General features: G+C 48.3%; 2 protein-coding genes across 2 annotated transcripts in view; both read left to right on the top strand.

The window, feature by feature from the left end:
- The window catches only part of RPRD2 (regulation of nuclear pre-mRNA domain containing 2), a 206,048-nt gene that overhangs the window by 168,307 nt on the left and 21,370 nt on the right, over nucleotides 1-16,371 (top strand).
- Nucleotides 114-13,549, top strand: PRPF3 (pre-mRNA processing factor 3). Its single transcript, XM_042439772.1, has 16 exons — nucleotides 114-237; nucleotides 1,887-2,043; nucleotides 2,751-2,881; nucleotides 3,252-3,398; nucleotides 3,768-3,851; nucleotides 3,973-4,208; nucleotides 4,981-5,287; nucleotides 5,376-5,542; nucleotides 6,127-6,209; nucleotides 6,325-6,468; nucleotides 6,586-6,685; nucleotides 7,075-7,188; nucleotides 7,678-7,796; nucleotides 8,352-8,530; nucleotides 10,609-10,760; nucleotides 13,183-13,549. The coding sequence occupies exons 2-16, from the start codon at nucleotides 1,899-1,901 to the stop codon at nucleotides 13,547-13,549; spliced, it is 2,475 nt and encodes an 824-aa protein (XP_042295706.1). The 5' UTR covers nucleotides 114-237; nucleotides 1,887-1,898.

Here is a 16,371-nt window from a genome sequence, read left to right on the forward strand (position 1 = left end):
CAATCAGAGCGTGGTCGCCATGGCAACCCCTAGAAGGCGGAAGAGGCGGGAGAAGCCTACGATCCTGGGCCGGAGACTCTATGGTTGTGAGGCCGCGCTTCCGGGTGCCGCTCCTTCCGTCGCTCTCGGTGACCCTTGGCTTCCGCTTCCGCCCCGAGAACGACGTCCGCGCTCCGTCAGTGGCTGCTTTTGGGGCCGAGAAGGAAGGCGAGAAGGGCCCCGAAGAAGGGGAGGAAGGTGAGCGGAGAAGAAGAAGGAGAAGAAAGAGGAGGGAGCGGGGCCTCACCGGAAGGGGCGGGGCCTCAGGGCCACTGCAGCACCCATCATCCCCCAGTCCCCATAGGGAAACATTGCTTCCCTATGGGCAAGTATTCCCTAATGATCCTTGACGGCACTGGGCCCCAAGCCCTGCCCTTTAGAAGAGGTTTTGGACTACAGCTCCCAGAAGCCTCAGCCGCCTTCGCCAACAGCCTGGCATTTTGGGAGATGGAGTCCAAGATCCCTTAAAGGGACCGCTGCTCTATGGTCAACCCTTCCCCAATGATTCCCTATGGGCAAATATTCCCCAATGATTCGCTATGGGGAAGTCTTCCCCAGTGATGCTCCATGGGCAAGTAATTCTCAGCATGTCTCTATAGGCAAGCATTCCCCCATGTTTCCTTAGGGGCCAGTATTCCCTTATGATTCCCTATGGCAAATATACCCCAATGATTCCCTATGGGCAAGTATTCCTCAGTGATTCTCTATAGTGACGTATTCCCCAGTGTTTCCCTATGGGCAGGTATTCTCCTAGGTTTCTCTATGGGCAAATATTCCCCAATGATTCTCTATGAGCAATTGTTCTCCAATAATTCCCTATGGACAAGTGTTCCCCAGTGTTTCTCTATGGGCAAGTCTTCCTCAATGCCTTCTTTGAAGATGCCAAACCCACAGATGCTTCTGGCAAAACATCAGGAATAAACTCTTCCAGAACATGGCCCCAGAGCCCCCAAAAACCCACAAGAAACTATGGATGCTGGCCGTGAAAGCCTTTGACTTCACATCTTATTGGGCAGCTTGATACTGTGCAGCCATTTTGGACATCGCTCCAGAAATAGGAAGTGTGTGTTGGGGGCGGGGGGCAACTTGAAGCTTAGGGAAGTTACTTTTTGGGGCGCTCAACACCCAAAATCCTGTACTTGTATAGAATCATAAGAATTGGAAGGGACCCCAAGGGCCATCTAGTGCAACCCCATTGTGCCATGCAGGAACTCTCCATCAAAGCATCCCCATTGACAGATGGCCATCCAGCCTCTGTTTAAAGGCCTCCAAGGAAGGAGACTCCACCACAATCCAAGGGAATGTTTTCCACTATCAAACAGCCCTTGCTGCCAGGAGGTTCTTCCTAATGTTGAGGCGGAATCTCTTTTCCTGGAGCTTGCATCTATTGTTCCGCATCCTATTCTCTGGAGCAGCAGAAAACAAGCTTGCTCCCTCCTTAATATGAGGGATATCTGACCGCTTTTGTAGACTGGAGGCCTGCCTAGATCCTTGGAAGAAGAAAGGTCAGGTATGACAAAGGAATAACAATAGCACCTATATTTCCATACTGCTTCGTAGTGAACTAGCACTTCCTAAGCGGTTTATAGTGTTTATAGCCAATTGCCCCCAACAAGCTGGGTACTGATTTAGCCAACCTATGGAAAATTGGAAGGCAACCTCCAGGATCAAACTCACAACGTTGCGGCTGCAGGACCGGCATCAAAACGCTTCCAATGCTGGGAGATACAGAATAAGACCATCCCACACTTTTCCAGTCCTCCATTTTGTGTCCCAGTAGATTGAAATAAGAAACTGGTGACAGCCGCTCTGAAAGCTGCTTCCTTTTCCTTTTCCTTTCCTTGCAGACTCTCATAGCGATGGCGCTCTCCAAGAGGGAGCTGGACGAGCTGAAGCCATGGGTGGAGAAGACGGTCAAGCGCGTCCTGGGCTTCTCGGAGCCCACCGTGGTCACCGCTGCCTTGAACTGCGTGGGGAAGGGGATGGACAAGAAGAAAGCAGCCGGTAGGCTTACGGCAATGTTTCTGGGTATTAAAAATAGCTGCCTCCCTTCCCGGCTAACTTTAGCGCCTGAGCAACCTGGAAAACATTGGGCTTGGGGAACTTGTATTGGCGACCATACAAAGAGGATCGACCTTTGGTCCCTATAGACCAGTGATTCCCAAACTCTGGTCCTCCAGGTGTTTTGGACTTCAGCTCCCAGGAGCCTCAGCCATCTCAACCAATGGTCTGGGATTCTGGGAGCTGAAGTTCAAAACACCTGGAAGACCAAGGTTTGGGCATTGCTACTCTAGACTAATCCTTGTACTCTTGCTCCCTGTGGTTTGGAGCAGAGAGGGGCCTTTCCTGCCACCTGCTCCCCGATCATTTGACCCTTAAAGTTGGGGAAACTTTGGCCCCCCAGATGTTTCAGACCTCTGCAGATTAATGGTGAGAAATTGTGGGAGTTTTGGTCCAAGACGTTTTGGGCTATGCTTGTTCAAATGTAGCTGTCTCCTTAGATCAATGATCTTATTTCAAGGGTGGCTGTGAAGCCTGGGTTAAGGTTAGTAAGACTGAATGTCAATGTTGCTGTTGTGGAGATGCCTAGTGTTCACAAACTGCGATTGTAGGCAGCTTGGGATGAACTTCTATGGATCTCCTCAAAGCCACCTTTTCATAAAGTGGCTCTCTAGCCAGGTTCCTATTCCCATTCACTCTGTCTTCCTCAGATCACCTCAAGCCTTTCCTGGATGACTCCACTCTGCGGTTCGTCGACAAACTCTTTGAAGCGGTGGAGGAAGGCCGAAGTTCCCGACACTCCAAGTCCAACAGCGACCGGAACCGCAAGAGAGAGTTGAAGGTGAGCCAAAATCTCATCTGGTTTTTGTACTTTAACACAAAGTGTGCCAGGGGTTAAAGAATGTGTGCATGGCAAACCCATTGGCATGGGTTTTCCTCTTCCCAGGAGGACTCTGTGCTGTCATGCTTGAAAGTTCAAAAAAAAAAGGGGGGGGGCTTTTTCTTGGCAAGAAAAAGTACTTCTACTTTGGGTTCTGTTTAGGGTACTTCCTGTATCCATTTTTTTGGGGTCCTTGGGGGCCCCAAAAGCTGGTTGTGGCATTCTGGGAGTTGTCATTCAAATCAATCTAAGATGCCTACAAGCTGTGCCTCTGATGTTCTCCTCTGCCATTAATGATCTCACCAAGCTACTCCCATTTCTATTCCCTCAGGATGTGTTTGGCGAAGACCCTGACATTTCAAAGGAGTCTTCGGGAGTCAAGAAGCGTCGCATCCCTCGCTTTGAAGAAGTGGAGGAAGAGCCGGAAGTGATCCCCGGCCCTCCAACAGAAAGCCCAGGGATGCTGACTAAATTGCAGGTGGGTCTTGAGAAACAGAACCTCCCAACTTTTCTTCTGGGACTGGAGAAAAGTTCTGATTGCCATTTGTTCTGTGCTGGAAGTGGACTGGTTCCAAGGCTACCCAAGACTTGGTTCGGTGTCAGATGCTGGGACACGTTATTGGTCTGATAAGCTTTATTGGTGGCAAATTATGCAGCAGGTGATGCACAGCAGAGAAGCATCCCAGCCCTTTTGGTGTTGGGATCCAGTAGACACTTGGGGGGAAGTATGATTTGGAGGTTGTCTTATACAACTCAAGAGGGCCAAGTTTGGGACAAAGAGGCAATGTTTTGCCCTCAGTAAAAAGGAAACTAATCCAGCTTTTCACTTACTTCCTTTTTTCTTCAGATCAAGCAAATGATGGAAGCAGCAACACGGCAGATTGAGGAAAGGAAAAAACAGCTGAGTTTCATCAGCCCGCCTGCGCCTCAGGTACAGCTTCTGACACAAGCAACAAAGTACACCCTTTAGTTGTAGTTTTCTTCCTCTCTCCCTTTTAGCGCAGGGTTCCTGCCCAAGTGAACTGCAACCCTCCTCTCTTTCGCCCTTGCAGCCAAAAACTCCAACAACAACGACAACAACAACGACGCAGCCTGAGCCCCTCCCCATCGGCAACACCATCCAGCCCTCACAGGCGGCCACCTTCATGAACGACGCCATTGAAAAGGCCCGGAAGGCCGCTGAGCTCCAAGCCCGGATTCAGGCTCAGCTGGCCTTGAAACCCGGGCTCATTGGCAACACCAACATGGTCGGCTTGGCCAACCTGCACGCCATGGGGATTGCTCCGCCGTGAGTATCGGAACACGCTGTCATCCCGCGGGTTGGGGGTGGGGAGAGACCTTTCAGTTGATGCCACACAAGAGAGCACTGAGGACATCGCTCTGAATGGCTTGTCCTTATTGGAGAGAAATGGGTCAGAGGGGCAGGAATGCCTGATCGAAAAAAGGGGGTTTCCTAGCCTTGCTGACCATGACCATCTGGCCCTTTGCGGCAAAGGTAATACCCAGGTTGGTATTGCAGACAGGTTAGGGTCCTCCCTTGGCCCCAGAAGCTAGTTTTGCAGAGGGTGGGGGAGCTAGACTGCCTGGGAGATACATCCCTTCCCAAACTGGGGTTACATGTTTTCTTCTATGTAGTTAAGTGGTTCTGAGTGCTAATTCGGACTCTGGGAGAGCAGGCTTCCAATCCCTACTCAGTCAAATGGGGGACAGTTCTGAAGTAGCATTGTTGTTGTTCTTGGGTACAGACTGTCATGGATTTTATTGGCTGAAGTGAGTTGGAGTCCATGAAATTGTATGCCAATAAAATGGATGCCCTTGAGGCTGCATGTGGTTGAACCTTTTTTTGCTTATTTGTTTTTGTAATGACCAATTATCCGTATCTGCTTTGGGGGTGTGACTTTGTAACTGTGTTCCACATGGGAAGAAGCCCAAATACCTCATTCCCGAGATTTCAGGACGCTCAGACTGGGACCCATGCCCCTGCCCAGCAGTTCTAAGGTTCACGTCCTCAGGGCTGCGTTGTAACCAGACATTGTGTCTTTGGGGATGTCTTGGCCCAGGAAAGTGGAGCTGAAGGACCAGACCAAGCCAACGCCGCTGATCCTGGATGAGCAGGGGCGCACGGTCGATGCCAGCGGCAAAGAGATTGAGCTGACGCACCGCATGCCAACCCTCAAGGCCAACATCCGGGCCGTCAAGAGGGAGCAGTTCAAGCAGCAGCTCAAGGAGAAGCCCTCCGAGGACATGGAGTCCAACACCTACTTCGACCCCCGTGTCTCTATCACCCCAGCTCAGCGGCAGAAGAGGACCTTCAAGTTCCACGACAAGGGCAAGTTCGAAAAAATCGCACAGAGGTTGCGGACGAAGGTACGGGTTGCTTTGAAATAGGAGGACTATTATTATTTATTTAAATCATCCTTGTGTGCATTGCTAAAAAGTTTTCTCTCCCCATCAGGCCCAGCTGGAGAAACTCCAGGCTGAGATCTCCCAAGCTGCCAAGAAGACAGGGATCCACACTTCTACCAAGCTGGCTCTGATCACGCCCAAAAAGGAGTTGAAAGAAGGAGATATCCCTGAGGTGGAATGGTGGGACTCGTTCATCATCCCCAATGGCATCGACGTGTGAGTTTCTCTGCCCTTTGGTTATGGGATGCTGGGGAAGAAAGTCTTCTCTTCTAAATAACGGCTGAATCTCCATTCTGGCCTTTGCTTTGGTTTTCCTAGGCCTGTGTGCTGCTCTTATGACCACTTGGGTGCTATTTTCTTTCTCAAATGATAGAATTAAAAACAAAATCAAGGGCAACAGCAGACGTTTGGAAAGTGCAATTGCTAGATAGAAGTAACTAGCTGCAAACCATTGTAATCACTCGCCATTCGTTCATTTTGGCACAAATGAAGGACTGTACTCCTTCAAATGAACCTGTTGTGAGATCCTCTGGGGAGGCCATTCCTTCTGTCCCTTTATATCTGATGAGATTATGGGAGACAGGGCCTTCTCAGTGGCTGCTCCAACTCTGGAATTCCCAGAGAGGATAGATTTAAACCCTCCGTACTACCATTCTGTAGGCAGATGAAGGCCTTTTTGTTTCAACAGGCCCCCTTGGTCATAAAAGGATTGGGAAGAGTGGAGGGCAACAGCCACTGGAGTAGCACTGGGTCCATGCAGACTTTTTCCTCACACCCCTCTCCTCACATTTTCATTTCAGAAGAACGACTGATTTCCTTCAAAGAGAGGACTATCATGGCATCACGAACCTGGTGGAGCACCCGGCTCAGCTAAACCCTCCAGGTAACTGGCCCTGTTACTGGGACCCCATAGCACAGAGCGGTCATGGCTGAGGGACAGATGTTTCCCGCACTCTCTAGAGTTCTGCCTTAGTTGTCCTTTTTCTCTCCGACCTTAGTGGACAGCGACACGCCGGTGACTCTGGGGGTCTATCTAACCAAAAAGGAGCAGAAGAAACTCCGCCGCCAGACCCGCCGGGAAGCCCAGAAGGAGCTGCAGGAGAAGGTGAGGCTCGGCCTCATGCCGCCTCCAGAACCAAAAGGTAAAAAGAAATAAAATCCTTCCTTGGCCAGGCAGATTGTTGGGTGCCAGGGGCCGCTAAGCACACTTTGGTTGGAGTTGGTGGCCCTAAAAAGCTGCCCTTTTTCTTCCTCTTCAGTACGGATCTCAAACCTGATGCGGGTTCTGGGGACGGAGGCTGTTCAGGACCCAACCAAAGTCGAGGCCCACGTGCGAGCGCAGATGGCAAAGAGGCAAAAGTAAGGAGGATGTATACTTTGTGCAGTTCTTGGTATTCTGCTGATTTTTTAAAAAATAGCTTTCCTATCGTGCTTTGTTTCCTATGGAGTTCAAAGAGGGAGCATGGTAATACCTTGCTATAGTTAATGTGACGTTGTGATTTGCATGCCAAAAATTGGCCAGCAGAGTTCAGGGCCTTGCACTTTGCATGCCATGGAATCCGAGAATCACAGGAGATGAAAAGGAACTCAAGGACCATTGAGACCAACCTCCTGCCATGCAGACATGACTAAAAGGCAAAAAACCCCGAGCTCTTGATGTGCGACACCCGAGGCATTTGTTTTTCGAATATAGAGAAAGGAAGCCGCCTCTGCCAGTTCCTTACTTGTGTGTCTCTTGTGTCCCACAGAGCTCACGAAGAGGCAAATGCCGCAAGGAAGCTCACGGTGGAACAGAGGAAAGCGAAAAAGGTGAAAAAGCTTAAAGAAGATATTTCCCAGGGGGTTCATATAGCAGTTTATAGGTGAGTGGTTCCCCCATCCCCAAAGCCAGAGACCTCTTAACCAGGGCTGTGGAGTTGAGACGCCAAACATTTTGACTCCTGACCCCTCTGTTTTCCTACTGTCCCAACTCCTTCATACATGACAAATGTGTATTAAATTAGTATTAACAAATTGACTGTAGTTAAAAGGGTTGCGCAGGGCATTTCAACTCCACTCCATGCATCGCCAGGCTACTTAGGGGGACAAAATAGAAAGTATATTGATTCGATTGAAATTTGTGAAGAAGAAAACTTTGGCTGAATCCCTATGAAAATAGATATGCAACAAACTGGGTGTTTAATGTTATAGGTTTTTCTTGGTACGTTTCTACCAACTCCAACTCTGTCCATAATTGGTTTTGACTCGGTAACTCCGACTCCGCAACCCTGATCCCAAAGTCCCCTCTCCCCTTCGGTGGCATGGCTCTCCCTGCCGTTTGCCGTAATCCGTTTCTCCCTCTTCTCCCCCAGAGTCCGCAATCTAAGCAACCCAGCCAAGAAATTCAAGATCGAAGCCAACGCGAACCAGTTGTATCTCACTGGAGTTGTGGTTTTGCACAAAGATGTCAATGTGGTCGTGGTGGAAGGAGGTGAGATGGTGCAGGGTGCAAGCGGGACTATTTCAGCCACCTACGAAAGACGTTTCGGTTTGGGGAGCATTTGGGTTTTCGGAATTCCAGATAAGGGAGACTCAACCTGTAATGTTTATGTTAACAGTGCAGGGTGGCTTTGCAGACTCTTTAAAAGTAGAATTGCTTTTCTGATAGATTTCCAGAGACTTGGTTTATACCCCCATTATAATTATAATTATAATTATAATAATAATAATTATTATTATTATTATGGAAGTTGGAGCAGAAAAAGGATTGAGGCCCAAGACTATAAAAACAACCTTAGGGGACCTCCCTGTGGTCCCACAGAGCCCATTTCTGACATTGCTACTCCATGTTCCCCTACTCCATGTACCCTTGTACCCCTACTCCATGTACAAGTTGCTACCATTGTGAATGCGTCTTTTAAAGGGTAATATTGCTTGCTGTTTTCGTCTCTTATAAACTTGTAATGTTCTTAAGAGGGAGTCTCCGGAATCAAAATAATTAGTTAAAAAGCTCTCTCTTCTTCCCTGCCCTCTTATTTTCTCTCAGGCCCTAAAGCACAAAAGAAATTCAAACGGCTCATGCTGCATCGAATAAAATGGGATGAACAGACATCGAATACGAAAGGAGACGGTAAGGATGGGGGTTTTCTTGGTGCATTGGGAAGGCATGGGAATTGCTCTGGCTCTCTCCAATTGTTGAAGGCAAGGGCAGGCAATTTGGAAAAGGTATGTTTGTGTTTGGCTTCAAGCAGCCTGTCTAAGAATAGGGTTTTCTTAGCTAGAGAATACTCAGAGGTGGTTTTGCCAGTTCCTTCCTCTGAAATATCGCCTACAGCACCCGAGTCTCTTCCAGACTCTTTCCTCTTTTATATATTTACTCAACTGAATGCCTAAAGTTTGCGTCTATGGACCATAATAAATTAAGACTGACGTTCGCCGCCAGGTAAAAAAACATGTTTCTGTGCAAAGCAGGGTGGTTTTATGGAGCAGGTGGGTTTTTAGTCTGTTCTTTTAACTTAACTATATTTTATGTGATTTTTTATATTATATTTTATTGTATATATTTTATGTGACTTTATACGTAGATGTTTTAATTGTTTGAACTTGATAATAATTTTATAGGTTTTATCTGTGGGCCACCTTGGGTCCCTCTGGGGAGAAAGGTGGGATATAAATGAAATAAATAATATATAAAATATAATCTCCACCCTGCTTTGAACTGTGAGCTCATACTACACTTGTCCCTCCATATTCACTAGGGTTAGGGGCACAAGTCCCCTGTGAATATGGGAAAACCACAAATGACAAAATCACCATGTTTTTACCTGACAGGACACCTCTCTAGGAGTCTCTAGGTCCTCCAAGGCAACTCTGTGGCCAACGTCCGACAGACACTGACCATAGAACTGCGTTGGAGGAGCTACAAAGACCTAGTAAAGTCTTCTCTCTAGGAATCTCTAGGTCCTCCAGGGCAACTCTGTGGCCAAAGTCCAACAGACACTGACCATAGAGTTGCGCCAGAGGAGCTACAAAGGCCTAGTAGAGTATTCTCTCTAGGAATCTGTTCAGTGCAACTTTTAGTTTAATTGACCATAGAGTTGCACTGGAGACCTAGATATTCCTAGCGAGGAACATATCATCAAATCCTGAAGAACAAAGCTGCAAAATATGGATGGATGAGTGTATTTATTTTTCATTCTTTCTTTAGATGATGAGAGTTTCCGATGAGGAGGCGTAAAAAGACGAATAAATAAATTTCTCTGGTTTGGGAGGTGAGTTTGCCAACCTGGCCTAGGGAGGCGTGTGGGCGACGATGGGCATCCCTTATTAATATTAACCTTTACAGTGTTTGACCCAGGGATACGATGCGCCCGCCTTAACGAAATTTCCGGTCGAAAAAATCCAATTGAAAAAAAATGTTCCGGGTTACGAAGGTTATTTCGGGTTACGAAAGAAATTTTTTTGGGGTGGCTTTTCGGCGCTTTTTCGTCACCAAAATCGCGGCTTTTTTCCCCATTAAGCGCCTATGGGGGGTTTCGCTTGCGAAAGCACTTTCGAGTTACGAAAGCGGCGGCGGAACAATTATTTTGTAACCCGGGGTAACACGGTAATTAATAAAAGCGCTGTAAATTACCAGCGCTGTACACACCCATCTTTTAGTTAGACGGTTCCCTGCCCTCAGGCTTACAACTGCCCTTACGCCAGACCTCTTTCTCTATGCCTTCCTTTCAGGGCACAGCCAAGGAGCGCAGCTTCGGCGAGATGAAGTTCAAGCAGTTCCCCACGCGAAAACATGGCGCGGGAGCCACTTTAAGAGAAGCAGGCCGCGGAGCACTACTATGGACCTGGCTCTGAATCGTTCGGTCTTGGAATCACGGACTGAAATGGCCCCCCCGTCTCCCCGACTCCGGCTCCTTCCCCCGCCGTTCCCGGGGCTTCGGTTTGGAGCCCCCCAAGACTCAAAAGCCGAAAGTTGGGACTAGAGCCTCTGCCCCGGGTTCCTCTTTCCCTTTCCTCCTCCCTTGAGGCGGCGCATATGATTAAAAAGAAGTATTTTTTTAAAAAGAAACACACACCCAGTCAGGCTTTTGCTTTGGCATTTAGGGGCAGGGTACCGGTGTGGATCTTGGCGTGGGCCCTTTTAGCTTTTGGATCCAGCTTCGAGGCTGAGCGTGAAAACAGCAAATTGGGATGCGTTTGCCCCGCGTATCGTCCCCCGTCCGCTTTCCGAACCCCTGAAGATGCGCAGTCCCTCTTTTGCTGCTGGTTTGTGTGGTTTTTTTTTTCCTCTCTTTTATTCCCAGTTCAGTAGGTTGTCTGGACACTTAAGCCATTATATGCAAAAGAGCTTCCTCCACAGCCAAGAAAGGCAACAGGAAGGAGGCGATGTATCGGAAAGACGAGGAGGAGGAGGTCGCGGGCTCTTGACGCACGCGAGGGTGGCGTTTGCCAAAGCGTAGGAGCTGGGATTTAGCCCACATCCTATCCTTACATAATAAACTGGAATTTTTTCTTTGTAAAAAGTTTACAATAGCGAACAAAGCCTTTCTTTCGCTGGCATTTCTGAAGATCTGGTTGCCGGGGTCTTTGTTGTCCTTTTGGTTGATTGTTGTTGTGGGTGCTTGGAATCCGTGGATAAGGAGGAAATCAGTGGATAAGGAGGGCTGGTTTAGTTGAGTCTATTGGGTATAGGTTTTTGAACGCTTTCAAATTTTCTACTTCTTTTGGGGCCTTATTAATCAACTTTAAGAGGGTGTTTTAGGTTTTTAAAACGCCTTTCAGCCTCTTCATCATACTATTGTTTTCAATATCATATATGTATCCATGATGTATGTGTATGTTTCTAAAATGTTATATATATATATATATATAGAGAGGAGAGAGAGAGAAGGAGAGAGATGATAATATGGAATATATTATATCAGAGAGAGAACAGAGACATTGGACATTATAATATACTATTACACACCACACACATGCTATTCTGTCGCTCTCTCTTCTTCTATCTCTATATATATACATCTATTATGGAATCTATATATTTCTCCACTAATATTAATATGGGCAATATATATATATAATATTCTATATATAATTCCATATAACATAATATGGAATATATCTATGTGAAACAGTATATGATTGTGTGTGTAAACTTGTTTATAGATATAGATATGTTTTTTCCCTGCAATGAGGAATTGGGGATGGAGGACAGCCAAGGGACGTGTTTGTTGCCATTTTAGACTGGTCCGTGTTAAATATTTATCAATGATGCTGAAGGTGTGTCTGCATTGTCTGAATAAAGCGTTTCGCCATTTTAAGTGCTGTATCGCCGTCCTGTGGAATCCTGGGATTGGCAGTTCTTGTGAGGCAAAATGCCTCATGACTACAAATATTTATTATTGTAAATTGTAATATTTAAAATATCATCAATAAACGGAATAAATGAATGCCAGGGTTCCATAGGATGGGGCTGGCAGCACTTAAACTGTGTCAAGCTCCTTTATTCAACAGTTCGGATGTTCCCTGAACCAATGTTCCTGAGGGAAAAGCTTGGTTCATCTCGCAGTGCATGCTGGGAACCGTGTCAAGGTAACAGTAGTCAACTTGTGGCGCAAGGCTGCTGAGGGCTTTTTATAACGTTGGCGCAAAAACAACAACTCCCTTTGCGCCTGCGCAAAGAAAGCTCATTTTAAGAGCCCAGTTGCTTTCGCGCTTCGAAAGACGCTTTAGGGCGGGCAGTTGCGCATGCGCTTTAAAAAACGGGTGGGTGTGCGTGTGGTGAGCTGCGCAGAGGGCGCCCTAGGCCTTCGAAGGAAAGAAGGCCTGTTAGTGTATAGAGACTGAGCTTTGTGAAGCGGGTTGTTGTTTAGGGAGAAAGCAACGCCTTCGCGTTTGCGGAAGTGCCCTTTCCGGGATTACAAGAATTACCATTAATTATTTATCTAATAACCTGAGAGGACCAAAGGGGGCGGGGCTCTCGAGAAGAAGAAACACGCAGAGCTTATTTTGTCATTCTCTGTACCGCCTTCTCATTCGCTTCTATTGGCTCAGTCGCGCCCCTCCTGCCGCCTCATTGGACTGTCTCTTGCCTCCCCGCGTTCCTATGGTCTAGCCTCGAACGAGCGGGCAAGGCTCCCACCAATAGCAAGCGCTCTGCTTTTGATGCTCGTCGTCGCCCCGTCTCTCTCTCTTTCGAGGAGCGAAAGGCCCCTCCTTCCTTTCGGCACGTGGCTGGGGAGAGAATGCGGGCGCATGCGCAGTGCCGCGCCAGGGCAGGAGTGGGCGGGGCTGCAAGCAAAGAAAAATTTCCATTGCAGAATATAGGAAGGAAACCCTCATAATATATAGAGAGAGAGAGAGGGAGAGGGAGGGTTCATATAGCATGTCTATAAAAAATAAAGATCCGTGACAGTAAGAAGTACTTTGATAAATAAATAAACATATTTTTATATAAATAAAACATAATGATATAATTAAATAATTAAACTAATTTTATGTAATTATTCTTTCTTCTTATAAAATAATACTTTATTATGTTATACATTATTTTATTTAAAATAGATTTCATATAATTAATAAATAAATTGTTAAATAAATAAAAATATTTAGTTTAAAATAATGCTTATAGTTTTATTTAAATAATATTATTATTGTTATTGTTATTATTTAAATAATAATAATAATAAATTATTAACAATAGTTAAATATTAATAAATATCAATATAAAATATATTAATATTTATAAATAATAAATTATATTCTTAAATTTATACTTAAAAAAGTATGAAACGTATGTCAATAATATTTATTTTATCTTATTTTTTAAAAGGGGGTGGAGTAGTAACCTGTTTTGCGGCTTGCTTTCGTCTGCGCAGTGTCACATGCGCGAGCGGAGGAGCGGGGGGCCGGGGGGACGAGGGGGGGCGCAGTGAGAGCAGCCGGGGGGGGCGTGGCTTGAGCGTGCGCGTCGAGGCGTTGCGCCGGCGCGGTGAGAGTACGCCGGCGCTCATGAGCAGCGTGGCGCCTCCTTCCCTCGGCGGCGTTGCTGTTGCGACAGAAGGGGAGGCAATGGCGGCCGGAGGCGGCGGCAAGGCCTCCACCTCCTCTTCGTCCTCCTCTTCCCCTCGTCGCTCCTTTCCTCGTCGTCTTCTGTCGCGGCGGCGGCGGCGGCTGCGTGGGGTCTTTTCGCGCGTCCTCGTCGTCGCGGCCTTCGTCCTCGGCGCCCCTGGAGTCGTCTCTTAAGGAAGCTGCAGGGGGTGAGCACACGATGGAGTCGATCCAGGCCTGTCTTCGTGGTGCCTGGAGAACCGGCGCCACCAGCCACCACGTCCAGCACACTGGATCAGTGGATGCGGAGATGTGAGTCAGTCCCGGGCGGGCGGCGGAGGGTGGGTTGCCTTCTCTGGCAGTGGCTTCGAGGCAATGCGGAGGGCCTGAGGACCATGCCTCGGAGGAAGACTAGGGTCCAAGAGAGGGGGGGCCTGTGTCTGTGTTGCCTTCCCTGCAGGGAGCCTAGTGGGCGGGGAGGGGGTAGGGGTGCCTCTAGGGGGAGTTCCTGCATGGGCCAGAAGGGGTTGGGCCATGGTGCTGTGGTCTCTTGGGAGGCGACAGCATCCATGGTCCTAGTGGGGGAAGCTCTCGCAGACAGGGATCCAGGGAAGGGTTCATTTTTGGGGGGGTGTAGTGTTAGCCTACCTAGAGTGATGCTTGGAGGTGGGTTCTTATGGGGGGGATGGGGCGGGATAGGGGTCCCTCTGGGGAAGGCCTACGCAGCGCCAGGGACCCAGTGGAAGGGAAAGGGGTGTGCATGCAGCTCTGTGTGTGCTGTTTTTTGCATTGCCTAGTGGGCAGGTTGGGCTTGTGAAGAGAGGGAGGGAGGGAGGGGACAGCGGGGTTGGGGGTCCCTGGCTCTGTTTGTGGAGCACCTCGCAGGCAAGGACCCAAGGGAAGGGGGGGTATGCATGGATTTTTTGGGTGGGGGGCTTGCCATACCTGACAGGGAGGCTTAGGTTGGGCGGTGGGTTGTGTGGAAGAAGGTCCTTGCAGCCTGACGACCAAATAGAAAAGCAAGGGCCGCGTGGGCTTTGGGTTCCCTGACAGGGATGGCCTGCTGGGAGGGCTTGTTCAGAGAGAAATGGGGATGGAGACCCCTGGTCTGTTTGCGGAAGGTCCTTGCAGCCAGGGACCCATTAGAAGAGAAAGGGGAGGCGTGCTGGCTCTTTTGGATACCTCTGTTTGTGTTTTGCGTTACCTGACAGGGATGCCTAGTGGATGGGTAGGAAGGGTGGGCTTTGTGGGGAGCACACATGGAGATGGGAATCCACGCATCTATGTAGAAGGTCACAGGATCATAAAGGCCATCCAGCCCACCCCCTGCCAGGCAAGGGGATCCTAAAGCAAAGCATTCCCCTAACCACCCTCCCTACTCACTAGGCATCTCTGCAGGGAAGAGCTTTGCATGGCTTTGCTGTTTTGTGTCTCTGTGTGTGTGTGTTCTGCATTGCCTGACAGGGATGCCTAGTGAGTAGGTGAGGAGGCCTGTGGAGAGGAGGGGTAGGGATGGGAATACATGGAAGGCCCTCACGGCCGGAGGTCACCAGAAGGGGGGCATGTGGATAGTTGTTGGGTTGTTTTGGTGGAGGGGTGTGTGTGTGTGTGTGCGTATGGTCTGCTATACTGATGCCTGTGTGGTAAGAGAGTATGTAGAGAGGGTCCTCATGTGGAAGGTTCTCACAGCCAGAGACCAAATGGAAGATGGGGTGTTTTGGGGGGGTGTATGTGGGAATATGGAAAGTCCTCACAGCCTGAGGTTGAATGGGAGGGAGGGGGCTGCATGGGCTTTTTGGGGTTGTGTATATGTATGTGTATTCTGTGACAGGGATGCCTAGGGTTGGGTGGGCTTGTAGGGATGGGGAGGGTGTGATTTGGAAGTACTTGTAAACCCCCCTCCATGTGGTCAAGGTGAGCATGACTTAATAGCAAGTCCCTTTGAATGAGAGATATCTCTCCCAGACACTCTGCATTTTACTGCCAGCCCAGTTCGGGTCTTGCGGACTCAGGCAGTGGCATCCTGGACAGAGGCAGTCCCTTCATAAGTGACAGTTTTAGGCGCCAAATCATAGCAGAGCACTCTATGAGAGGAGAGAGGAAGTTGTTGGGCAAAGGAGGAGGCGGGGAGGCCCAAGTTGTCTTCTGGTTGAGAGCTGGGGAGAGGTCTGAAAGACGGTGACAAGAAGTTCCTGGGGAGGGGGAGCGCTATGTGTGGCACCTTGAGTTCAACTTTGGAACTCATGCAACTCATGAATAAATAAGTAACTCCCTGTCAACCTCCTGCCATGCAGGAAATCTAAATCAAAGCATCCCCTAACCACCCTCCCTACTCACCAGGCATTTCTGTCCCCGTTTTGGTTCCACCTTTCAGGGATGGTGGAAAGGCCAGTTGGTATAAAACTCACATACTGTATATTGTGTCTTTAAAGGATCCAGACCCAACCCTACAAAGTAGGCTGGCAACGTAATAGCTTTCCGTGACCCCAGGTGGATGGACTGCAAAGCTCATTGTCCCCCTCAGTGAATATGACTTTTGGAGTCTAAAGTCATTCACCTTTATTTAATTTACAACCCACTTTTCTGCCAACACTGGAGCCTTTTAAATCCTTTAAGGCACAGTAGCCAAGGAATATACATCTGTGTGCACATGCGCATGCACTTTTTGAACTCATCTTGCCAACAGCTCTGCATGGTTGGATAGCGATGGGGAAAGCGAGTTACTTATTCTTATTTCCTTTTTACGCTTCTCATGCTGCGCTTCCTCCATTGAACCCAGAGGAGGGAGGGCTGCATGGCTTCCCTCCTCCTTCGCTTTATCTTTACAATGACCATACTATAAGGAGGGTCAGGTTGAGAGAGAGAGATGGTAGGAGGCCAACCATCATTGGTAATAGCAAAGTGGAAACTTGAACCTGCCTCCCCCAAGTCCCAGTACTGTATTGCACTTGGCTCTGTAATAGGATCACTTCCCAGTCATTGTCGTTGTGTTTTGTGTGTGCAGTTTATATATTTTG

The sequence above is a fragment of the Sceloporus undulatus genome, chromosome 9, assembly GCF_019175285.1.
Source record: "Sceloporus undulatus isolate JIND9_A2432 ecotype Alabama chromosome 9, SceUnd_v1.1, whole genome shotgun sequence".
NCBI lineage: Eukaryota > Metazoa > Chordata > Lepidosauria > Squamata > Phrynosomatidae > Sceloporus > Sceloporus undulatus.